Source organism: Rhodnius prolixus, unplaced genomic scaffold, assembly GCF_049639745.1.
Source record: "Rhodnius prolixus isolate KJV_2025 unplaced genomic scaffold, Rpr scaffold_10, whole genome shotgun sequence".
Taxonomy (NCBI): Eukaryota; Metazoa; Arthropoda; class Insecta; order Hemiptera; family Reduviidae; genus Rhodnius; species Rhodnius prolixus.
Genome location: NW_027411615.1, coordinates 23,688,385 through 23,714,991, shown reverse-complemented (window position 1 = coordinate 23,714,991; position 26,607 = coordinate 23,688,385). Strand labels below are relative to the sequence as shown.

Sequence of the window (26,607 nt, the reverse complement as noted above, 5' to 3'; positions counted from 1 at the left end):
AAATGGAATCGTAAAATATTTAGTACAGCGTGTGTTGTTTTTTACTTCCAACAGATGGCGCTTGTTTTTTTTTACTTGTCACAGCCACGATATAAAATAATAAGTACATAAAAACATGCTTAACTTTAAGCGAAAATTTCAAGGCAATCGGTGAAGACGTACGTAATTTTTTGTAGTTGTAATAATCTATTTCATTTCAATAATGTTGGTTATCATCATTTTTCTTCCATATTTCAGGTTTTTCAAATAGAAATAATGTAAGAATAAGTAAGTGGCGGAAGGAATAGGTCCTTCAATTCTGAATGAATTACATATAACCAATCCTATAGAATAGGTAAGTGGCTACAACCTTAGTCCATTGTGTTAACCACTATTCAGTACTTACTGAAGAAATATATGTATTTGCAAAAGGTTGAATCACTTCAATGGAAAGAACACAAACACTACTTTAAAATTATCACAAGAACAACCTCAATCTTGTGTGAGGCTAGTAAATTGCCTACCTTATAAAAAAGTACCAATCCATTACATCCTCTCAATTGAACTAGGAATTGAATGAATTGTGGATTTCTGGTATAAAAGAAATCAGCACTCTTGAATATTAAATCTGCGCAATAAATTGGGTAATTTCAAACGATTTTCACTTAAATTTTTTTATCATTTTTAATGAAAAACTTCTTTCAATTTTATTTTGCAATATTACGTTCACGTTTTAAAATGGTTGGGTATCATTAAACAAGTAAAGCAATTAATATTGTTCAGGTAAATCAAACTAGCCGAGGCGGGATTCCAGATCTTCCTTTTAACAATCCATAAGTCTTGCACCAAAAATTCTCCATCTTCTTGGTGGTGATGATTCTTCTGCATCTTAAGAGCAACATTTTTACTTGAATTTGGTACGCTACCTTGGGCTCTACATAGACAAACGACTCACGTGGAACCCACACCCTAGACTTAAAAGACAAGCAATGACCGTACGTGCGAAACTTCTTTATAGACTACTTGGACGAGGCTCTAAATTGCCCTTAGAACTCAAATGTTTAATAAACAACACTATCCTCAAACCTATGTGGACTTACGGACTAGAGCTGTGGGGTTCAGCCAAACCTACAAACATACGGGACTGTACAGGTCATTTCAGTCAAAACTACTCCAACAGATAGCTGACGCTCCTTTCTACAGTGACTAACCTCACTCTTCACATTGACCTCAACATTCCCTTTATACACCAACTCGCCAAGACTAAATACCAAAAATTCCACACTACTCTCTCGACTAACTCTAATCCTCTTGACAGTCTCTCGCTTCCTCTGACATCCCTAATACTCCTCGCCGACTGAATCACCAGTGGCCCCGCGACTTCCTTGAGGTCTGAAGGCCTAAACGCCATTATTCTCCTATCTCTCCTCTCTCCACACATTCTCATTTCTCCTATAGAGAGTGCTACCGCTGGGTAGTTTCTCTCCTTCCGCAACAGTTCATCACTCTCTCCATATTTACTTATTGTATACCATGTATACAGATTGTAAATTACAAAATAAGTTTATTCAAAAAAAAATTTGGTTACTTTACATTTAAGTCTTCAAACATTTATTTGAGCGTCACTACTTGAACAATAAATTTAGTGCCTTCCGTAGATCCGTCAGTATTATAAGTGTAACCATGAGAGGAAGGCAATCTTTCAAGAGAGGATGTCACTCTTTCAACCAGTATCTCCTGCGCTTATAGTTTTGGTCCTCCGAAGACCAAAACTTAATTCATTTTTTTTCTCTCTCTTTCTTTAGAGATAGCTGATAGTTCCTGTGCTAGTATGACAAAGGCGAAATTCCCATAAAGGACTGTCGCTGGTTTAAAGTTTAAACCAAGAGCTTGAGTGATGAGTTCCATTTTCCACGTAAGTAATTCATGCTTTAGGTCTAGCAGTTGCAGGAACGTAATTTTTCAACTAAATAATCTTCAGCTTCTCTATTTTTCTTTCTTTTGCCGTAATTTTTGCAGTAACCATCAATCTGACCATTTTACTATAAACATAATTTTATCTATTTCTATTGGCTTTACAAAAATGGTTTTTCTTTTGGACGTACAAAAACTGTGAATAAAAGTTAAAATAATCAAATGAACGCAAAGGAAGTACTTTTACTTTATTTTTATCTAAATAAAATTTAAAAAAAAATGGGTTTACATAGTATTTTTGGTTGGCAAGGGGAACACCTCTTGGTGTAAATTCATGTATATGGGCGTGTGAAATCTAAAATTAGGATTTACTATTTATTTAACAAAATGTAATGAACACTTGTTGAACACTATTGTTATTATAGTGGAATATTTTACATGGTAATCAGAAACACAATTACTGAGAGAGAGAGACAATGTGCTTCTTGAATTCTAGTAGGATTACCAACCAGTTCATTGTTTGTTGTTCAACCGTGTATAAATACATGATTGTATTTTAGACTTTGTTATTGACTTTACTTTATAACTCTAATTGGGATATGAACATTGCGTGGAATTTACTGAATTACTGTGTGGTTTAATTAAGTTAGTATCTCTCACCTTATTACTTCTGCCTCATTAAAAATAAATCAACAGAAATTTGATCTTTTGTACTTGAACGAAACTTCTAAATATTAGTACAATTAATTTAGTAAAAAAATACTCTAAAAAACGATAATTGAAAAAAATATACGATATATTTAATATCTCTGTGATACGCACAAGTTTATCTAAAAAATCAGATAAAGTAATTGAATTAAACCACTTTTTCCATACCAATCTTTCGATCTTTGACGTGCTTCAAGTAAATAAAGTAGATCAATCAATCAATCTTAATTATTTGAAAAGTTGCACAGCTTAATTTCATTATAATATTACCATTAGCAGATTATCAGACGCTTATAATTCAGCGAAAGCTTAAATCGTACTGTTTTTGAGTTGTCAAAAGTGCCAGTTAACTACAGTTCGTTTTAGTCGTGTGTTTCTTAAATTATAATTTCATTATATTGCACTTTTTATAAAAAACCTCTATTGATAGCCTTTTTGGAGAAGTAATATGTCGTTACACTCGATATTTTTGGACTAAAGATGTTTACCATTTATTTATTTTGTATTTTCATTTCATTAATGTAAATTATGAAAATTTAGAACTGATATCATTGTAATTTTTCAAGTAAATTTTGTTCTGAAACTGTTACTAGTTAAACAAATACTTTTTTTCTTCCTCTAGTTTTCAAAAAGATAAATTAAAAACAAAACTAAGCAAATATTGTAATGAAATAATACAGGAATGTTATGCTGCATTGAGTAATCATCTTAAAAATTATTCACAATAAAGACAAAATGGTGAAAATGATAAAAATGTTTATTAATTATTATAAAAAATGCCCGACAACTAAATTTAAAGCGATAATTTAACTTAATTAGACGATTTTTCAGCAAAGAATTTGATACTACAATGATTGTAAAAAACTAAAGAGGAAATTTTGAATTTTATAAAAATATAAATTTTAAATAAATTTAAGTGATGGTCATGGTATTTCTTATTGACAAAATAACCAACTACTGTTTACAGTCGCACGTCTTAGCTATAAATTTAGAACACATTAATATGCATGAAGTTTACTCAATCTTCAGCCAGCATCAACTTCATCTTGGGGCGAAATTAAAAGGATTATTCCATCAGTTGTGTCCATCTGTTAATAATGTCAACAGTCAATATTTAAATATTCTTCCTAAGTGCACTTTTGCTTAATTATTTTAAATAATAATGAGCCTTCATTGGTTTCATTACATAATAACTTATTTATCTAATTTAATATTATTTATTTATTATTCAGTTAAGGGGTTATAGGCAGTCAGAGGCGCCAAAAAAGTCATTTTTTCAAATTTTTAAGTTTGATTCACGATTTTCACTAAAAAAAATTGACCATTTTATGTTTGTAAAACAAGTTCTATTCATTGAAAAAAAATCCTTCGTCCAAGTACGATTTTAATATGTGTAAAAGAAATACGTAAAATTTCAAAAAGATCGGTGCAGTAGATTTTGAGATATCGTGTCCACCGACTTTGAAAACTTAGTTTTGAGAAAAACGCGTTTAAAGTTTTCAGCGGTTAAAGGTTTGCGAATAAAACCTGGATAATCTTTTTTTCAAGTTACACAGTGTCATCGATTCCAGGCCCATAAAATAAGTCCTCCATGTCTTCCAAAATGTCCAAGTTTTCCGATTTCTGCTGTCTGCGTAGGATTCTTGCCTCCCGCGTAGCAAGTTGAGCTCTGTGCTCAGCGATGGTAATTCGAACGGTCGGGACTTGAAATTTTAGGACAACATTCCTGAGATACTATACTTTAATATAAAAAATTTAAAAAAAAATCTATTTTTTCAAATTTCTGACTACCTATAACCCCTTAAGTAACAAAAACAAAAAACCAAATAATAAATACTTCCTTACATAACAAATAAAATAAAATATAATTTATTCTATTTATTTGGAAACCAGGCCCAATCATTGAGCATAGGCCTCTCTCATCTCGGTCCTTTCATCTCTATTGTAAATTCTTTTCTACCACTTGTGTCCTAAATGGAGTTAATTTTATTAGCTCTCTTTTAATACTAAATATTAAATATTCCAAAATTATTATTCTCTGATTTCATTTGTTTAAAGGTACAAAACCGCAACTATATACTTATTTGAATAGAAATCCAAGTAACCAAATGTGCGTAGATCAAATGAATCCATTAATTATATTTCGGTTTTTAGGGGGAGAGCATTATGAATTTTCGCCCAGATATTACATTAGAATATATTCAAGAGGGAAAAATCTTTAATGGTCAAGGTTTTCTAATGTTAAACTTAAAGGGAAATTATTAATCAGTGCAATGGACTTCCAGGATTTGAATCCATTTTTCTTCCAGATTTTATCTTTCTAGGAGCATCTTACAACTCACTGATTGGTTCTAGACAGTTTTATTTGGTAAGCAAGAACATCCGGGTGCTGATACATAAGAATGAAGTTCCGGACGTAATGTTCTCAGATTTGGTTGGCCTTAAAGTTAAAAACAAATGAAGAAGTTGTATCATTTTTTTGAAGGAACAATGACCTAAAATGGAAGTTAGTATTTTCTTCTTTTTTTTTTCTAGGAGCTGAAATTTAATTTGGGAATGCCTGGATTCAGAAGTTTTTAAATATTAACTAGATTGTTTTAATAAGAGTCTTATTTGATTATTTGTTGGAAAAGAGCTTTATTTGTGAACTACCTGATCGAGTATCCGATTCAGGTGAACACACTGCAGAAAACGACTGAAACTCACGATAGAGCTGTTTTAATCAGTAATTATATGTTGTCCCTTCATTTCGCAATATGATCTTTTATCTAAAAACGAAATCTCTCACTATTTCTCGTAATCGGCCGTATCAAATGTCTACAAAAACTTCCAACAGTAATTTGCTAAGCTATTACACATTTAGATTTCTGTACAGCGATCTCTATGTTTAAATAGTATAACTTTATCTTCAAAGTTATCTTCAAAATTCTGAGAAAATTACTGTGGTTGCTACTATTATTCACTTTAGTTAAAAGACTTAGGGTGAGTTTGGTGAAGCTTGGAAGCCTTCGTTGGTTCAGGACACGTAGGCAGAATGAATCCCGAGGAAATACCACACAAGATAATAAAAGAAAATATATATGGTACGCGACGAGAGGGCAGACCGAGGTCGCGATGGAGTGATGGTGTTTCGAAGGATGCAAGAACTCTCCTTGGTGTCCGAAACTGGATGGTGTCTGGCATTAGACCGGGACAACTGGCAAACTTTGATAGAGGAGGCCAAGATTCGCGCAAGCGAGTTGTAGCGCCTGTTAGAAAGAAAGAAAAAGACTTTCACAAGACTGAATTTAAATACAAATACACAAAAAATCTATTCATTTTCACTAATAATTATTAGAAAGATTCTATCTTTAATATATTTTTCTATCTGATTTCACAAATTTAAGTTAGGAAATATTTGGCCTCAAGCCACATTCTCGTATAACCAAAAAGTTGTCTTCTTGAACAAACTTAAGAAGTGGAAAAACATTTCTATTCCAAAGTAGTATTAACTATTTCAATACTACCGTAGTAACAGCCAAACACCAAATTTTTTGAACTCCTTTGAACTTTATCTAGTTTTAGTTCTCTTGTAATCCAATCTGATAAGATCTCCACCAACAAGTTTGATCCATAATTCGCTGCCTTAAAGTTTCCACAGATGTATGAACGCTTTTTCTTTTATAAAATGCATTATTTATGTCAATTAATTTCATGTAGAACTTAATATAATTGATTTACGCTGCTATAAAGTTAAAAGAAGTATTAAAGCCATTACTACTGGGGATGCCACAAACTGTGTTTGGCCTTTATATAAATTAATGAGTTCTTCAAAAGTTGATAGTAAGCACACGGTACATTTAATAAGTGCAAGAGCATAGTGGGCTACTAAATGTTGTTTTTAAGAGGCCATGCAATAGCTCCAGGTAGTGTACGAAGCATTTGATCTACTCGTGTCACGCGATCTTAGCATCACTCTCTATGTAATATAACTAATATGTATGTACCGAAGGAGATATATGTTACATTAAATTCAATTATTGTCACTTTTTAAAATAATAATAATAAAAGAGTCAAGGTCTCCATGAGTTTATTATTTAAACAGGAAAATAATCATTGATTTCCGATACCATTACCACAGTTCAAAAAGCTAAAAGATTCCTGATCGTCTCCGATGGTTTCTTTTGACCTTTTAAAATGGTGGGATGAAAAAATAAATAAATTGATAAGAGATGTTACGTCCGGTCTACTGATATTTACCACTTAGAAGCAGGAATTATACAGGGTTATAGCATTATCTCTTTTCTGTTCACTGAATTCGGCTAGCGCTGGGAAAAAGTAGCACTGGCATGCGGCTTTCCTGAAGAAAGCTGAGAATCGATACCCTACACATTGATGTAATAAACATAATGTGTCTTCTTTTAGCTAATACTTTTTTTTTTATTATTTCTATTGATAACCTTAAATTTCTAAACATAACCTTCATATTTAATTTAAGTTTGAGTGTTCGCAACTTACAATAAGCAAACAAATCACAAATTTGAGAACAGGGAACTTCGAGTAGGTTTAAGTTTAAGATATCCTATTTAGGATAGTATCCTACTTAGTAACCTAGGCATAGTATCCTCTTTACAGTGTCTCATAAGTTCTCAATATGATGATTGGAAAATTGTCTATACCGTCCGTCGACTGGGATTCGATGGCCAAAGAGTTAAAGAAGGTTGAAGATGCTCCAGTATCCTAGTGGAAGCCGTAAAAAAGGAAGTAGAAGAGAAGTACCATCCCAGCAAGAGAGGTATTAAATGACGAGACGGCGCAAACGGCCTAATTGTCATTGCGTCGGGAAAAAAGAATAAATAAGAAACAATAATAATAATAATAATGCAATATCACAACAATAATGGCCAGTAGTCAACGTCATCTTGTAAGTAGTAAAATAATAATAATAATAATAATAATAAGGGAAGGGATAAGCTATGTGGTTGTCTGTAACGAGAGAACACTGTCCGGAGGCCGGCAGTGCACTGAAAAAAGCTCCGGGCGCCAATAACCTTAGATGTTAACGCGCCTTAAATCATTAAAAAAAAAATAAATAAATAATAACGCTTTATTTTACAACATTGTTTAATACAAAGAAAAGCAACATACAATATTGCTTAATTGCGACGTTGTGTATCCGTTTTCCGGAAAAGTAAATTTGAAAAATATGTCTCTATTCATTTATTTGAGATCAAATAGTGAGAATTACTTACTCAGAAGATTGGCTCTGAACGATATTGATGAAACAGATCAAAAGGTGAGATGCAATAAGTAAATGGACATCTCTCTTAACGAGCACATTTGAAAGACCATTATGATCAGCAATGATAGCTCATTGTACATCAGCCTTACTAACAAACTTATCTTCAACTTCAAAGCTTTAGCTAACATTTGCAATTGTGATGATCCAGGTCAATCGAACATCTGGGTAACAATAAAGACTATCATGCCCATCTGTCGGGGTTTGTTTTGTACAGAACACTTCGGCTTAATGTCCTTCATATAATCTACAATCAATATAAAGCACAGAATTAATTTTTTAGAAGTATCTTGACTATATTTCACGGTTATTCAGAAGTATTTCTAGTCAATAAATACTAGAATAGCTGGTGCCTTATGATTTGAATTGGCGGCAAAAATCGTAACGTTCAGAGTATTCTTCTTTATTTTCTCGAATTATGACATTGGGAGAGGTAAAAGCAGTGGATGCTGTAGATCGACCTAAACCAGGTATGGCCAACAAGTCGATCGCGAAGTGATTGTTGGTCGATTTCAGCCGATAGGAGACGATAAAGATGCTCAAGATTCCTTATCATTATCTTTGTCTGGATATGCACCAAATTATGATTCCATAATTAGAAACACTGGACAGTTAGGAATTCGGGTAGCAAAATAAAATATAAATCCGTATTTTTCCCGTAGTTATTTTTAAATTAGTTAATATTATTAATAGGATATTATATTGATTTAATACCCTTTTCCCCGTAATTACTTATTACAAAATTGTGTGTATTTAATAAGTAGTATTAGATAAGTAGATCACTACCAATATTTCAGAGAAAAAGTTGATCTTTAATGTATATGTATACAGAAGTTGGCCACGCCTGCTCTACACAATGGAAAAGTTGGATTACAAAAGTTATTTGAGAGTTCATAAACAAGGCTCAGACTCCCATTTAGCCTTCAAGTACTTTATAAAGTTCTTATTGATATATATATATAAATATAATAAAACAACATACTTTACACCGCTCGTTAACACCTTTTTTAAAAAAAGGTCCTAAAATTGAATGAATTAGAAAACGAAATCCTGCCTGACCCACGATACACTTTAAAACTCTCCCTAACTGATTATCTTCGCAAGCATCAGGATTTCTTACTAACCGGTAGATATTTACCACTGGGGACATGAGAAAAACGGCATCCGTCGTTTTATGGCGATGGCAAAATCGACTTGATTCTTGTTAGCTAATGAAATATTAGGGCTAATAAAATCTGAATATCTACCTAATTTTTTTTTTTTAATTTGAATTAATATTTATTTTCCTTGTTTATATCTTTTTGCTGTTTCCAGGAGTTGGTCTTGAAGAAAAAGATTAAAGATTAAATTGTCAGAAATCTTTAATAGAATTTATAAATGAAAATAGCTAATTTAGTAAATTATCTTTCCTCCTAAACAGGTTTCTATAAAATGATTTAGAAAAAATAAAGTTTATAATCAGTTTATAAAAAGAATGTAATAATGATTAAATAGTTTATATTTCAATTAAATTGGAAGTAGAGACGACATTTTCCAATCACAGTTCCTAATTTTTTAAATTCAAGTTGGTAGACAACATTTAAAAACTAAGAATTGGGAATTATCTCTAGAAAAACTGAATTTTGTAAGAGTTTCCATTTAGTACTGTGTTCCAGTGCATGTTTGAAAAGATATATTTCGCTTGATGGCTACATGAGCGTAATTCTGGAAAAGTTGTGATGAAGGAATGAAATAAAACTTTAAAAATGTAACTAGAATGAAGTTTCAGATTGAAGAACATCAAACGTGGTTTCCAAAAGTATCATACAATTTTAGGTTGCAGAAGGCTGGAACGTACATCTTTTACTCTAAGAGGGTAGGTAATTAAGATTGTATCATTTAATTGTAAATTTCGATGCTTAAAAGTGTGGATAAAATTGTTTCTGTAGCCATTATTTGTTTAATTTTATTAAAAGATAAAATGAAAAGAACACAATGTGACGTCAAAAGAAACGAGTAATAGGATAAACACCGAACACCAAAAGAACTGCTCAGTATCAAATATGACTTAGATTAATGGCGCTATCACTCCCTCTTTCTTTCATACTTAGGTTAAAAATCTCAGATAACAACCAACAAAGAAATCGTATCAAATTATTATTATAGTGTTCACTTCCTCAAGCTTGTTATGTATTCCATAGATAATAGAATTAAACAATGCCCGTTCCTTTTATGGCTTTTGCAGAGTTAATATACTTAAAGGTAGATGAACTTCATGAAAAGGGACCTGTACATCCAAAATTCAGTTCGATGGCAAGACTGTAGACTGTAGACTTGCTTTTCTATTCGAAGACTACACATGTATAATAGCCATCTATGGGTACCTTAAAGTGTAAAGTGCTAATTTTACTCCCTTTAAATCTGTAATGATCTGTTTGCCTTTTTTTTTTGGTACATTAGGACTCTAAATCAATTAGTGATGGGTATTTGACGTTTTATTTCATCCTGATTGAGAAATGCAGCTGGATTTTTAATGGATAAGAAGAAAAATATAAATATAACTGTAACAAAATAATTTTAGCCTGACCAGTGAGAAAGAGTTAACCTTAGAAAACAAATTGATATGGCCGCGAACTTTTCGAAAATCAATCTAATCTCTTGGGATGTAGAATTACTCAAAGGATAAGGAACCACAAAAAAGCAGGGAGGAGAATGAGTAATTGCCAAAAGACAATAAAACTCAGACCAATCCCGACCAAACCTGATTTGTAGTTTACGTTTTGATTCTATTTTCAAGTGTAACAAGTATATTACAAAAAAATAAAAAATAAATAGTGATAATTAATTTTATAGGTGAAAATGTGCAAGATCTTTTAGGTAAAAAACTTTAGAGTTGTAATCAAGAAAATGATCGAAACTAAAAAATAGAAAAAGAAAGACAGATCTAGCGTGCTAACTGTAGATATGGTGGCATGTTTAAAATTGAAATGATATGAAACAATCTAAAATGGTACAGCTTCACAAATTAGATTAAAGTCATTAGCTCACTGGGTGTATTATACAGGTTTGTGATTCGTTAGAGCAGTTAATTAGATGAAATTGTAATTTTGTGGAAGCACAATACTACTATTATAGTAGAGAACAGTTTGTCATCTGAATCATACATTCATAATAGTAACTAACTATAATATGCTGTATAAATAGAAGATAGTAACTGACGTTCAAGTTGTGATCTTTTAAGTTAATTTTGAATTCTGAGTTTATACTGCATAATTTAAAACTATCACAAATAATAATGTGGAAGGTAAATTTAACAAGTTAGTTATATGTTTACATGGAGTAAAATAATAGTTTTATGTAAATAACATAAAGAGACATAATATGTTTTACTCTTTCATAAATAAACCTCAGTTCTTTAATTTTTAGGTCCATGTATCTGCCACATTCTCACAACGACCATGAGAGGATATATTAAAATCATGAAAATAAGAAAGGGTAAATTCTTCATAAATGCAAGGCATTCATTGGTTGCCAATGAGGCCCCTTCGGAACAGCTGCCAATCTCCATCAAAAAACAAAACAAAAAAAAATTATGAATTCGAAGGGTGAATCAGGGTCCGCTAGCTAGAGACACTTGCCACAAGAGGAATGTTCACTTCTTATAAGTAGATGAAAAAAATTAGTGACGTCACAATAAGTTAAAATTCGATTTAGTCACACCGACATTGTCTATATATAGCAAAATTTTTAAATATTTCTATCATTTCTTCTCTTAGGACAATGAAAAGGTTGATTTACAAGTGTACAAAAATAATCTATATTAGGTTTTAAAATTATTTCAAAATAGATTATGAATGCCTTCACAGTATTAGTACGGAAATTGCTCGTTACTATTATTGCCCAGTTACTGATAAGTTTTACTGCCTTCTGCTACATGTTCCAAACATAGCTCTAAGAAGCTATGGGTTTCAACATGGGGGAAATGATGCTTGCATCCGAGATATTCCTTCCTCGCCCTCCAGTTAATATTAAAGAGCAGCAGCTTAGCAACTGCATCTTTCCTCCCCAAAAAAAGAATCTGCAACCAATAAAACCTCTTTACCCAATCCTCTGTAAATATTTTTCTAACTTATGACTGGGTAGCAAAAAGTAGATACCTAATTTAATTAATCTCTAGTAAAATGGCAATAGGTTTAACTTAGTTAATTGTATAACATAATTGTCCTAATTATATCAATCCGTACTAGACTTTTGTGACAAGGGTCAATTATGTCGAAGCCTAAATCAATAAAATAATCAAGCTTACTTTCATCGTAACTTAGTTAGCTGAAACCAACTTCTACTCTAAATCTAACTTTGTACTATTTCAGGCAAGAATATTATTTATTGTATATATTTAATGGAAATGGTTTATTAAAGATTTGTTGCTGTAGGTAGTTGTAAGGGTAGTGAAACCCCACCACTCATCCACTCTAGCCAGAGGGAGAGAGTCAGCCCCCTTGGCACACAGAGAGGGGAGGCTCGGCGAAGGTATATAAGAACAAGAGGAAAGTCAAAGAGGATATTCAGAGATTCAATTCAGTGATATATTGAGTTCCATACTCAGTTCAAGATTGAGATTCAGTTCAATATTCAGTTCGATATTCAGTTCGAAGATTCGGTTCAAAGTCTTAGACTTCAGTTGTACACAACGTTTAGCCACGTCAGTCAGTCTGTTCTGTTCTTGTAGTGTGAAGTATAGAGTCCTTGGCAGTCAGTCACATACAAATATAATATCTTATACCGATACTAAAAGTGTTATTTATTCAACAACGTCTACAACCAACATCTCCTCAAAAACCATTACAGTAGTTAACCATAAATGTCCGTACTAGAATTTTTTAAAAAATTTTAAGACATTTTTCTGGCAAGTTATCCAAAATTTTAGTGTCTTCTAGTAGTTCTCTAATTCAGCAACAGACAAAGTTTTGTTTTTATTATTATTCAAACCAATAACATGAAGTTAGAAAGCTTGTTCAAACAGAGAAACTCCCCCAAATAACCTTCAAGAAAGGCAGTTTAATATTTTGGTATTTACATTATAACATATTAGCAATTAGTTCTTTAAGTAGGATAAGTATGAGAAATTAAAAGAATTTCAATAAGTGTAGGGAAATTGGAATGTTGGGACTGTGAGTGGCCACTGGTTGAGGGTATCTGAGAAGGGATGACCGCTAGGGGTGGCAATAAAGTTGCAGGTAGCAAGGGACATTCCTTTTTCCATTCCATTACTGTGTGTGATGTGTGTTGGGCCTTGTGTTGGCGTTAGAATCTTATGTCTTATGTAATAAACTATATTTATGATAGATTGGTGTTTATTTCAACCTTTAGATATTTAAAGTATTAATTTGTGTTTTGTTTTCTTTAGTTTTTCCTTTAACTCATTTTTATATTCTACATAAGAAGAGTTAGGATCCAAATTAGTAATACCAAATACAAGAAAATATAATTTGTAATCTATATTTGGATTCAGAGTTAAACCAGATAACTTCAACTCATCATTGCTAAGAAGTTTCTGTGGCATTCTATAATGTACGCAGAAAGTATCATTTAGTCACACTCTAAATCCTCTCTGAATGTTACCACACAAGTTTAAATTGAGTTTAATTTGTCTAGGGTAGATGAATGCCCTTGTTTTACACATGGCACAGCACTCAAAAGGGTAATACCAAGGGTTTAATTTAAGCGAAGTTCCAGGTTAAAGCAAAGTTACATGGAAACAGAGTTTTTTTGTCTAATATGGAAAATATTTAAAAAAAATGAGGATTAATCATTTCTCTTTCTTATTTGGATAAAATGTAGTAAAAAGAGGTGCCCTTGTTTCAATTTACATGACTGTTTTTCAGATGTAAATTACAATTTCGATTTTTTGTCATTCTTTCAGATATTTATCATTCAAATATGCTCACTTATTATTCTGTTAAGAAATTTCGTTTTTCTTGCAACGTAGCGTGATGAATACAAGCCAAATAAATGACCTCATGTCCAAAACCGTTGGATTATTAAATGTTGTATGCAAAAAGTTAGATAGCATTTATAAGTATAATTAAATTTATCTTCAAAAATTATAGAAATGTGGTAATAGGTTCCTACTATTGTCAGAAAATAATAATTAATTTTTAACGCAATGCTAGATTTTTATTTCTAGGTTGTTAAATTTATTTATTTATTTGAATTGCTTAGCTCTAACATAAAATGCATAAAATAAAGCAAAGGTGATATTATTTTCAAATATTTCAAAAAAGAAAATTATTGTAATCATTCTACTTTGCTTCCACTGTAATTATCTTAATTACAAAAAAAAACACCTCATTAATTTTTCAATTGTTGAACATATTTTGCAGAAAAAAAAACTGATGGTGAAAACCAACACCGCTCAGAGGGCAATGATTATTAGGTAATATTACATCAACTGATAATTTCTGCAAGAAATTCATTTATCATCAATTTGAAGCTAAGTAATTTCTTTTTTTCCAAGTCATTCGTAGTTGTGCAAGATGCTGTAATTTTTTAAGCAGTTAAATATAAATACTGCCCAAAAATATCCAATGTTTTTTACCACACAATTCATGCCCAAACTTAAAAGATGGTTCCTTTTGGCTTCTGTGATATTACTCACTAATTATAAACACATCCTGGCAAACCAGCGATTACTAGATTGTCACAATGAAGGGAATAAAAAGTCAACTAAATTACTGTAGTGTTTTTATAAAATTTGCAGAAAATTTGACAACATCATACATACTGTACGCTATGAAATAATTAAATTATAATTTAGTAACTATAAAATTGATTTATAAGACTGTATACATCTTCGCGGTAGCATCTTTATTTAAGGGTAACTTATAGGCTTCCTCAAATTTGCCAAAACAGATAATTGACTCTCAAAAATAGTTAAACGAATGTACATTCTATGGAATCTAAGCTAAGAAGCCTCCAAAGAGCTTCCAATTCATCCTTTACCAAAATTAAAATTCAGGATCTCAACATGGTTTCTGTGGTAGGTATAGTTAGCCTGAACAAACAGTAGACAGCGGATTTTAATTCAACAAACTGCCGACAGTCTTTCGCCGTGTACAGTCACCAACTGACCAACAAGTTATTTATTTTCTATTGAAAGTTGATTCATCAGATTCTTTTCTTTTGAGTAATCATCTAATAAATTTTCTGGCTCGCTAATAACGGTACAATTATCAATTTTATTGGATACTTTACAAGTTGGTAATAAATAGAGTTATGAAACAAAACCTAATTTACTCTGATGAATATAGCGAATAAATCAGATACTTTTTTTTATGTAAGGAATAAATTTATTCCTTCAGGTTGCCAATTTAATAAAGCAAAAAAAGGAGTAAGACATTTTAATAAAGCAAAAATTCAATAAACTCTTTATAGAATTCTATTATTACATTACCAACAATATTTCATCGACAAGCGACTCTTATTGATATATATACCGATATCGGCAACTTGTAAAAAGCAGATGATAAATATAACAATCGGATTTTGTAAAAAAATATAATCTTCTCAAAATAATAGCATTTTCTACCATATTTTTCCAGTTTTCTTTTCGTCTTTAGAAATATATTTAAAAAAAAATAAAATAATGGTACTTTTTCAGCCTATGAAAATGGATACCTAAACATACTTTACCTAAATTGCTCATTTTAACACATTAATAAAATCCAGGCCAAGACTTAGAATGTTACCTAGTATATCAATCACATTATATCTTTTCCCTTAGTCCTGTTTCTAGCAAAATATATTTTTATTAAAGCTACTTATATTTATCTTTCTAAGTTGAGATAATCTATGCTACCTTGTTGCAAATGATGACTGAAATCGCCTTGGAAATCCCCTTGCTACTAAATTATGGAGTATAACTCAAATTAGTTATCATTTATCTTATTTTTTTTAAAAGATTAACTCTGAAAAGCAACATTAGTGGGCCAAATGATTGTGTTATTTTCCCTTTTTCAAGCATTATTCTTCTCCCTTCAAGGGTTTTTTTAAACAGGGTTCCTTACACCCAACAAACCTAGACAACTCGTTCTCTTGTAGCTCTCCTGTTGGCTGATTTATTGTCGATCAAAAGTACTATTTTATTTCTGTATCAGTTTTTTCTTTTAAGTAAGTAGCATAAGTTGTGAGAAGCTCTTAGTAAGAGAAAATCTAAGGCAGGTAGCTAGCCTCGAACCCAGAATGTTTTCGTGATATTCCAGTCGTCGTAATACTTTTTCTCTTCCTGTTATATATTTTCTTTATTGTTATTAGACAATACAAACAATTTTCCTGGCACTTACCTTACGCTTAGATCTAGCCATGCGCATATCCCTCGAAGTTTCTGCTTCTCCTGGTGTAGATTTGCCCCAAACAACCACAGCAATACTTGTATAAGTGTAGAGCAGTACTGCAAGTGGTAACATATACTGTACACTTAATAAAGTGTAGGAGTAAATGTGTTTGGCACTTTCAGATCTCCACAGTTCAACGCATAAACATCTGTAAAACACATAAGTTTAAAAAATCAATGGAAAATAGTTTGATAAAATTCTTTTAAAATATTACAAAACTAGTGAATGTGATAATTGAGAAAGTGAGGATAAGAAGCGTGGAAGTGATCTGCTAACTCTTGGTAAAACAGGACTTCTAGAAGGTTGTCTTGTAGTGAACTCTGTTAGCAAAGGAAAGAACTTTCGCGTTCTGATCCTCCAAACAAAATAACAATCGTCCCACTGCTTTGCGGGTCATAGCACCAAACTTGAAGCAAAAGAATTTATGACCAAGCTATGTTTCTAAGAGAGATCTGAAGCAAACGATCTAATTACAAAGATATAAACACTATCTGGTGGAGAAGTTTATGTAAGAATTGATAATTTAAAAAAACTGCATTAATCTTAATTGTTAGAAAACATCCCAGTTTTAGAATTAAATGGATAATTTATGAAATCCACGCAAATGCAATGTGAGAAAAGTGATTTCCAGGAATTGCTTACTTCACTTTTTTGGGAGGGAAGTCTGTGAGTGGCCAAATTATCTCAAAAAATTAAAAACCTGATATTTTGTCCTGATTTTTTCAATGTTTCTGATTTAAGGTTTGGAAACTATTAAGCTAAGTGGTAAAACATCACCTTCACTCTTCGTCGCATTACTCTTCCTCCAGTCTTCTATAACCTTACACCTCTACCAGAAGTGAACGTAGCCCGCTACCTTGGGCTTTACTTAGACCGAAGACTTTCTTGGAATCCCCAAACTAGACTAAAAAGAACAGAACTGAACAGACTCTATCGACTACTTAAAGGACTCTTCGACGATAGATCAAAACTCTCTCTCTGGACAACAAAAGACTGATTTGTACTTCTATTTTGAAACCCACCTGGGCGTATGGAATAGAGCTGTAGGGTTCAACCAAACGCCCCAATCTCCAAAAGATTCAATCGCTACAATCTAAAATACTTCGAACTATCGTAAACGATCCATTTTATGTCTCTAATCTGGACTATACACACTGACCTTAACATTCCTTTTGTCACCCAAGTTGCTAAAATACGATACAGAAAACTCCACTTCAGCCTGCAATCTCATATAAATCCTCTAGCTCAAAATCTTTCTTCAAGAAATTTTTCTGGCAACCCGGACAAGACGTCTTAAAAGACAGTGGCCTCGTGATCTCCTCTCAAGTGAAGAGAGTGACTAACCATATAATGTTTTGGAGTGTTATCACTGGGTAACTTCTCCGCTCATTTACTTCTACTGTTCTTTGTTATCACTGTTACTTATAGCGCTAACGCGCTGATTGGAGCACAATAAACGCAAATAAAAAAAATCCAGCTGAAAGTTGGATTTAACGGATGGATTTCCGGGTTATGATGATCTTGAGAGTAACTCCACCAATTTTCTTAAAAATCTGTAACTTTACTCACTAGGAGGTAGTTGATCAGCAACGTATTCAGAGAGCTTGGGGTCCATTCCTAGTCTAACAACTGGAAACAGCATTTACACAGGCATCCTAAACATTCAACACACATTGCAGAAGTGACTGGAGGGGGTCCTGATGTGCGTAATTAATCAGGTTTAGCAGCAAAGTCGAGCTTATCTCACTAACACAGTAGATTTAACCTATTTTTACACAAACACTAACTCATTTAAGGGGTCAAAATAGATCTTTAAGGTCACTATTTATTCAGCTTATGCTCACCCTCTTTATAATTTACAAGTCACCATTCATGAAGAATATTATTCAACAATAAACTGTGTAACTAGAATTGCGGATTGAAATTAAAAAATTCAGATGAGTAAATAATTACTTTCCTACCATATGTTGAAAGCAGTAATTCTCAAAATTCATAGGGGGTCTGATCAAAACGAGGATGTTACATAGAGCAATTATTGCACAATGGCGAGCAGCTCATCCCTAAAATGGTACTTTCGTTTGCCTGTCTCCCTCAAATCACACAACTTTAATAGTTTCGACCCAATTATAACTTCGCGTGTGTGAGCATCGTTTAGTCCTGTACTTCTTTGCTCCCTTATATGTTCTCCTTTTTGTATCATCCGTTTGTTGAAAAGATTTTTTTATTTCGGTGATAAACGCAGTTTAATTATTTATGTACAATAATGTAATAATTATTTAATGTACAAATTCATGATTAGATATATCATGAATCTTTTACATACATAAGTAGCAACTCATCAAAATTGCTGAGGCACCTTTTAAAAGTATAGTTCAGTTTACATTAATTACAACTTTTCTGTTAAATTTTTATGAATTAGTTCAAATATAAATACATAATTGAAAGTATAAAGAAAAATCAAATATAAACAAAAAACTGATTAAGAACAGAGAAATCATTCTTTATTAATTGAATTTAAAAATACAAAGAAAAATTATAACACTACTTCTCTCAACATTTTTTAATATTATTACATATTGCAAAAGAATATACCACAGGTTTCATACAATAGATACATATTATGTAGAAATAAATAATCACTTCTGCCAAGTAAACCTCTTAATAAACTTCACGCATTCCTGACCAATTGTTTTGTTAAACAAGCGTTATTGTTATAAAGCTTTTAATACGTATCTAATACGGGAAGATATTCTTACCGTAATCATCGGTCAAGAAGTCTTGTATACTGGGTACATTAAAATGATGTGATGGTTGCTTTTATTTGATGATAAAACAAATTTATCCTGACACGCCCACAACCATTACATTACACTACATTTTTTTAAATCTTCTATTATTATTTTTTTTGTTCTTTGCGTCACAAATAACATTTTTTGCAGTCAGAGGACCTCTCAAAACGTGTATTTGTGGTGGAAAATTAATATTGAAAACCGATCACGAATAGATAAAATTGTAACTTTGATCTTAAATATCTCAACAAATATTAAGCATATCGAAACGGGGTTAACGTCATTTTTCACAGTTTTTTATGCAGTTTTCACAATCATTGTCAAAATCAGTGGTCCTTATGAAATCTTAATCAGGTTTTTAGCCGTAACTCCGCCAAAAATTAAGATATAGCGTCGGGAGTGGAAAATTTGAAAACTAAATTCAAAAAAACATATAGTTTACTTCGTGGGTTTTTTCGAAATTCCGCTTTCCTAAAAAGTTATTAGCGATTGGTGCGTTTTAAATGGATCACCATGTACGATATAATAGGTCCTCAAATTCTTTGATGATGATATGTAGTTGTTGTGATTATTATTGTTATGCGAACCGCTTTAGCGACCTTCGAATACTGTCGGGTGAAAATAGCATAGTTTCCACAACTTTATTTGTTTTTCTCGTTGTTCTTGCAATGATAGATGAATTCAGGGTAAATAGAATGTTTCTTTAGCCGGCTTTGTCAAATTTTCCTTTACCTACAAAGTTTTTTAGCAAGCGTTTACAGAGATGACTGGAAAAAAACCTCAGCCTTTTTGTTACACTTATGTTTGAGGTTGAAACTAAGTTGATGATAAGTTCTTTAATTTTCTGTACTCTAATGTTTCAAATTCCCTTCTTTAAATTTGAACTTTGTAGGCGCTTTTCAAGTCATTAAAAATAAACAATTATTATGAGTTCAAATGGCCCACATGATCCAAACGGATCTACTGTAATATCCTCCGGTAAGGATTGATCCGAGCACATGTGCAAGCCAAATGCTTGCGAGCAGACTCTAAAGCCGCCTTCACATTCCTCAACATCCTGTGGAGGGGTCCTTGCGAAGACAAAGGACTTGAAGCGGTGTTTATTGGTTAGTCAAGCAAAACCTTTGATGAGTTGGTGGGTAGTATGGCAGTCACACCATCAATCAAATTCACTTCGCATCCAAGATTGATTTGGTAAGAGCCCTCGGGTAAGCAGCGGAAGGGCATATGAAATATTTGCTAGAACCCCAGGCCAATTCGTCTACCCTCTGGTAGTCAACATATTCCGCCCTGGTCCCCAGGATATTTTTTTTGAAAACAACTTACCTCGGTGAGAGATCACACCAACCTGTATCATCTTATTGAAACTGCCCAATTGAAAGAATCGTATAAAATTGAAGGAATCGAAAGAATAATTAAAATTAACCAGAAATTAATTTACATAACAAAAAACTAATATGGTTTTCGTCAGCGGCTACGTACTTTTAACACATATTAGGTTTAGTATGTTGATAAAGTTGGATGAGAAATGTAAACGAGACAACAATACAGCTGGCTGGAGAGGCGAGCCACTACCTAATGTTCCACCCATTACTAAGGCAGATATACAAGACACACTGCCAACAAGAAAGTTTGGAGCAAACTTTCCTCCGAAAACATCCCAGCAACTTACCACATCTCTACAATACATTAACACCCAACTAGCTCTACTCTTACATCACCTTGGGTCTGTGGCCACATGTATCTGTTTCTCTTAGTTTCCTTCGCACAGAAATATATTTTACCATTATGTTTACACCAGTTTATCCATATAAAGTTTCCGTACCGATTTCCATATTACTGTTTACATAAATAATCAATATTAACACATTTGTATTAATTTTTAATGAATATTTTTCAATTTACAAAACAAGTAGTTGAGTGTTTTAATGAACTTACGGCTGGTTCTAGAGAAGATCTTTTGTCGTCAGATATTTGATTCGAATATCTTTATTATGTAAAACCTTTTTTAGTGTAATATCTGTTACAATATTACTAAACTTAACTATAATAGTTAGACATAATAATTCTCTGATCCCGTGGTCTACCCACGATAAATACCTAGGCCTAACTTTGGACAACAAACTGAATTTCATTACACACGTTCAGGACAAAGTTAACTCAGGCAAACTGGACTACATGACTATTATTTCCTCTCTTCTCTCACGTGACTCCAAAATGACTGTGACTAACAAACTACTCCTCTACAAAGTAGTCATTAGGCCGATGTTGCTCTACGCTTGCTCCGCCCGGAGCCTGACTTATGGACAAAAAACTCCAGACCACACAGAACAAATTTCTCAGACTTGCAACAGACTCACCACGACGCACTAGAATTGACTCACTCCACGAGAATGCGTCCATTATCCCCTCGTACACTTCTATATCCAATATCGTCTGCTCAAACTCCATTCCATCCTAGACTGCCATCCTAACCCATAATTGCCGCGACATATCCTCCTACGATCCTTCTATTCCGTACAGACATAAAACACTAAAACACATCCTTCTCTAACATTGTACACTAACTGCAGGTTTTTCCTCTTTTTCCTTACATTCTTATCCTACACCTTAACCTTTCTTGTTATCCTCACTAGTTATGAAGGTTACAATGTTTAGTATATTGATACTTCGTATATTTATCTATTTTTGTACATATTTATTGTAATAGAGATTTAATATTTTCTATTCTATTACTATACTAGTGTATTACAGATATAAATAATGTGTTTTTGCAAACAAAAGTCTCAACAAAAATAAAGTTAAATGGTACCCTATTCCGAGAGAATTTCGAACATTTCCGTAAAACTCCGACATTCTCGACAATGGCTTCAATGATTTTTCTTAAATATAAAGATTTGTTGGAGCATTTTGTTCCAAAATATGAATAGTTTAGTAATGCTTATTTTTTCAGAGGGGCTTTACGTCCAACTACCAAATTAGGTATCATGGACGGAGGTGACTAGCAAACATACTTTACTATAAATTTCTTTTATTTACCATTAAATAAAATCCGAGGCCTAAGACCGAGAATTGAACCCATTAAACCAATAATACATTTTAGCTTCACAGGTCTCGTAAAATATGAGTATGTAAGTGATATTGTATTCATTTATTGTAAAGACATTGTATTCGCGTAGGTTCATATCCTGAATCTGAAGGCCCCAAAAAAGGAGGACAGAGAACTTCAATGTCAAATAAGAGCACATCCTTAAGGAAATTTTAGTCCTTAACTTTTCGTTTGATAACTGCAAGAAGATTAAAACTATAATTAGAATAAGGATGTAGAACTGAAAAAAAGAAATTGTAGGTTTGATTACATTCTGTATCTCCAACTTTGTACAAATTGTATCTACAAATCTGTTTTATCTCCAACAGTATTTTTGGCAGCATTATGAATAAATTCTGTATTATTTTATAACTTTTGATTGTTCCTTATGCTGCTAGAAGATGAGGTCTTTTAATCAAGCAGATTGTTGAGTGTGAATTCCATTGATAGTTATCCATTTTAAAGTCTCCTGAATCCTTAAAAGTGTTTTTTTATAAATTCGTCTTTCTGTATGCACGCGTTTTTCGTCATTTGTTAAAACAAATCACGCATATAAACTAATTTTAGTTTTCGCTAAACAAATTTATTTATTTAAAGAATTAATTACTCCGAAAAGAGGGTCCATGGATGGTGCTCATCACCTATGTAATATTAATAAGAAAAGAAATATGTAGATATGTAAGCAAATTTTCAGATTTGAAAAAAATGAGTCGAAATGCTCTTTACTTAATAAAATTTATGATTTTTAGCATTATTATTTTTGGGTCAAATTAAGTAATGAATTAATTATTACGTCATTGCTGTAAGAGAATGTCATGTGACTGATTTTTTTATTTTTTTTTAAATTTCCAAAGCTACCAAATGAAATAACATTTTACTTTTTATAAAAAAAAAGCTCGGATGGCGGTAAAAGGAATGTTTTCAAGAGGTATCCTTTTATTTACTTGTGTATCTTATTCATTTATTAGATGGCTGCTGTGTTTGCTAAAGAGGCAAACGCCATTACGTAATGGAATATTATTCCATTTCCGCATCACGCAAATTAATGAAGTTAGGAATGTGTCTCTTACCGACAAGGGGATACATAAGTTTTCTAAAACCAGTTATTGAATAGATTCATTTGTATTCATCTTCGTATCAGTTTTCGACTACTTTACAAACATAGACACATACACAGCTTTATTCAATAACAGAGAATACCTTATAAATTTGAAACACAAATGGTGTTATTTGATAAACCACACGTTACGCTTTCGTTCAATTTTGTGCACCAGATCACGTCCTGGGTTTGTTTAAATGTCAAAGTGGAAATATAAACTTAAACCAGTGGGCTGGGATAAAACGTAACGTTGCTAAATTCTAAGAATTCCTCAATAAACAACGTTTGTGAAATTTAACCAAGAAACTTCTCGAAGAAAAATGTAGGGTAAAATATTATTTTGTAACTACCATTTATTTAGTACTTTTTCGAAACTTCTAACCACCGAGTTGGATCACTGGTGAAGAGAGCTGCTCGAATATCAAGGCTTGAAAGAGTAATTAACCCTCCATCGAGCGCATTTAATCTGTGGGAGGAAGATGGCATTTTCTTGTTGATAGAAACTCAGGTATTTCTTAGAATGAGCCATGGCCCTCAGTAGCTTCCTCTTTTACCTTCTTCTAACCGAACGGCCTGTCGGTGTTTTACTCTGAGTTATGTGGTGTCACTTAGCGTCCGCGTAATCTGTCAGATTAGTGGCGCCCGATGGTCTTATTCTTTGTGGGTATTGAAATTTTTCAAGTTTTCTTATCAAACGGTTACAAGGTACTCCTACATATTATCATTTAAAAGACAGTTTTCTACTTATTGACTACTTTTGCAACGAGTATCTTTTATTGAATAATATTGAATAGAAGGAAGAGAAGGGGATTCGGACACTAAACAAGCTTTTTTTTAAAAAATTTTAGAAGATCAAGAAGCGGATGATTTTGAGTGCGTATGTACAGTTAAAGTAACCAAATTGTCGGATAAAAAACCTACTTCTAGTGTTAGGACTAGGGAGCCACAGTATTTTATGGCATTTGCCTGGTATAGTTTGTGACAACGTTGACAGAAACGTTCGGTGATGGTTCATGGTCATTCTTTCGCTTTTCTGAACATAGCGGGCATCAATGCGTAAAAAATTTCTTGTATAATAATGCTAATAAACTATCGTATATTTACAAAATATGTGCACCTCAAAATTAGGGATGACTGATTTCTCTATTCACATTAATGTTCTGTTCCACTTTACGAGTTTTTTTTTTTAAAGAAACACTTAAACTGAAATTTTTCATACGTTTCCAAAACATTTTTGATGAAATTAACAGCTATTGGGTCATTAATCTCACAGATTAGTTGCGCCCTATGTTGTTACAAAAATATTGAGCCCGATGAAGGGTTAATAAAGAAAACGGGAGTTTCCAAAAAATGTGCTACAGAAGATGGTGGAAAAGAAACTTAAATGGTCGGCCATTTTACAAAAAAGGCTAAGGAAATCCCTAAACTGGGAAGCCAAAGGAAGAAGAAGTAAGGGCAGATCCAAAGAAAAGTGGATAGATGATGTCCGAGAAAACCTCCACCATGATTTGTGATAGATACATTTGGAAGCTGAAATTAAAAGAAAATTAAAAAAACTTCTAAAAAAAAAAAAAAAAAAAGAGAAATTATTTTGGGAATTGAAATATAAAATTGTGGAATTCAAAATGGAGATTTCTTTAGTGTTGTTGTCTGTTGAATATTCCATTCAACAACTGTTCATGATTAATGGAATGACGGGTTATATTTAAGGCCGGCTAAAGATGGAACAATAGGTTTGGAAAAACCAAAGGAATGATCTGTAAAGTTATGGATTGAAAGATTTTTATTCTAAATACTGGATGAGTGGTTTGTGTCTGTCCTAAAAATTAATGAAAAGAACACAAAGCGTACAAATGGCGTATATCAGGGTCTAAAAATCAATAATTTATGCTCAATGATTTGGTTCTAGGTCCAACTGTCTGAAAATTAGTTTGCATTTAAGTTCACGGATAAAATTTATACCATCAGGAGCTTTTGCTGCAGGAATCTTCCTACTCTACCTTTAATTTATTTACTCGTATAATCACTAACAACGTTGCTTTCAAAATATTTACTATGTTTTCATTAAGATCTAGAACATGAATAGAATAGAATAGAATAGAATAATTTTATTTGTTTTAAGGGTTCTACCCTATACAAATGGAGTTTGGTTAAATACAACAAAATAAAACCTTATAAAACATAAATAAAAACTTGAATTTAAAACTAAAAATACACATTCCAATCGAATGAAAATAAAAACAGCCGAAATTTAAAAACATAAAAAATTAGAAACAAAACAAAATTATAAAAGTATTTTTATAAACTCAAAATGAGGAATTTCGTTTTGAGTTTGAGTTTAAGATCTAGAACATGTATATTAAATTATGCTAATAAAATTTTCTTTCTCCACAGCACCGTATGCTTTAAAAAAATAATAATTACTGCGATTAATAATTACTCTTGGTAGTCTATTGCCTAATAAATACATTACACTTAATGTACAATTAAAGTGTAATTGAAGCGTACAAACTTCTAAGATCTACTACTAAGTTAGTGTTAAGAATATAACACTAAATTTAATATGTGTCTAGAACAGTTTTTAAGAAAGCTACTGTTTGAATTGCAAGAAGAACTGCACACAGCTATATTGATCTGGTTGTGGTTGGAGAACAATATTGGAGTTAGCTGAGCGGAAACTGTATAAACCAATGTAAGTGAATAGATCAAAAAGTTTATGTGAAAGTATTTTCCTTTCAAAATCAAGCTACTGTTTCCAACTTTATAAAACTATAAACAATATTTTGAACGCTTGAACAACTTGTTTCATAGAAAAAATCCAAAAGAAAATTTCTTAGTAAATTGAAATATGTTTAGACTGCATTTGATTGGTATTTTGTTGAGCAAGTTTTACAATGATTTGATCAATATGTTGATGACATAGAAATTGTACAGAAAGGACTCGCTATAAGTTTAGCGAAATTATATTTCGCAAAAGTTTGGGCCGAGGATATGGAGAAGGTTAAATTATAGGGGAGAGCCTGTGAAGGAAGTAATCCCAAGTAGGGGAAATTCCAGAAACACAAATCACAAAATAGAGGAGAAGGACCCTCGTTCTGTTCACTTCAAAACTCAAATTGCAAGACTATTTAAAAACAGAGTGAGTGGTTATTGTATGGTATTTGGTTCTTTCGTGAGTAGCGTCGACAATAGTGTAAAACTGTCGTAGTTTTAATTATTAGTCTCGATTATTACACTCTAGTATTAAAGTAATCGCTTTTTCAGTCGCGGCTACTTTCAACTACCAATTAGGTGTTATGGACAAGACGGAAGTACATTTCGGTGCACTGCCAGCCTCCGTGTTCTCTCGTTAAAGAAATCACTGCCCATCGTCGGACAGT

General features: G+C 32.4%; 1 protein-coding gene across 3 annotated transcripts in view; it reads right to left on the bottom strand.

Moving 5' to 3' along the window:
• RYa-R (RYamide receptor) overlaps nt 1-26,607 on the bottom strand; it is a 297,458-nt gene that overhangs the window by 99,621 nt on the left and 171,230 nt on the right. For all 3 annotated transcript variants that reach the window (XM_074133712.1, XM_074133711.1, XM_074133713.1), the window contains one exon: nt 16,201-16,399. In XM_074133712.1, coding sequence (XP_073989813.1) covers nt 16,201-16,399 — 199 coding nt within the window. The remainder of the gene's footprint in view (nt 1-16,200; nt 16,400-26,607) is intronic.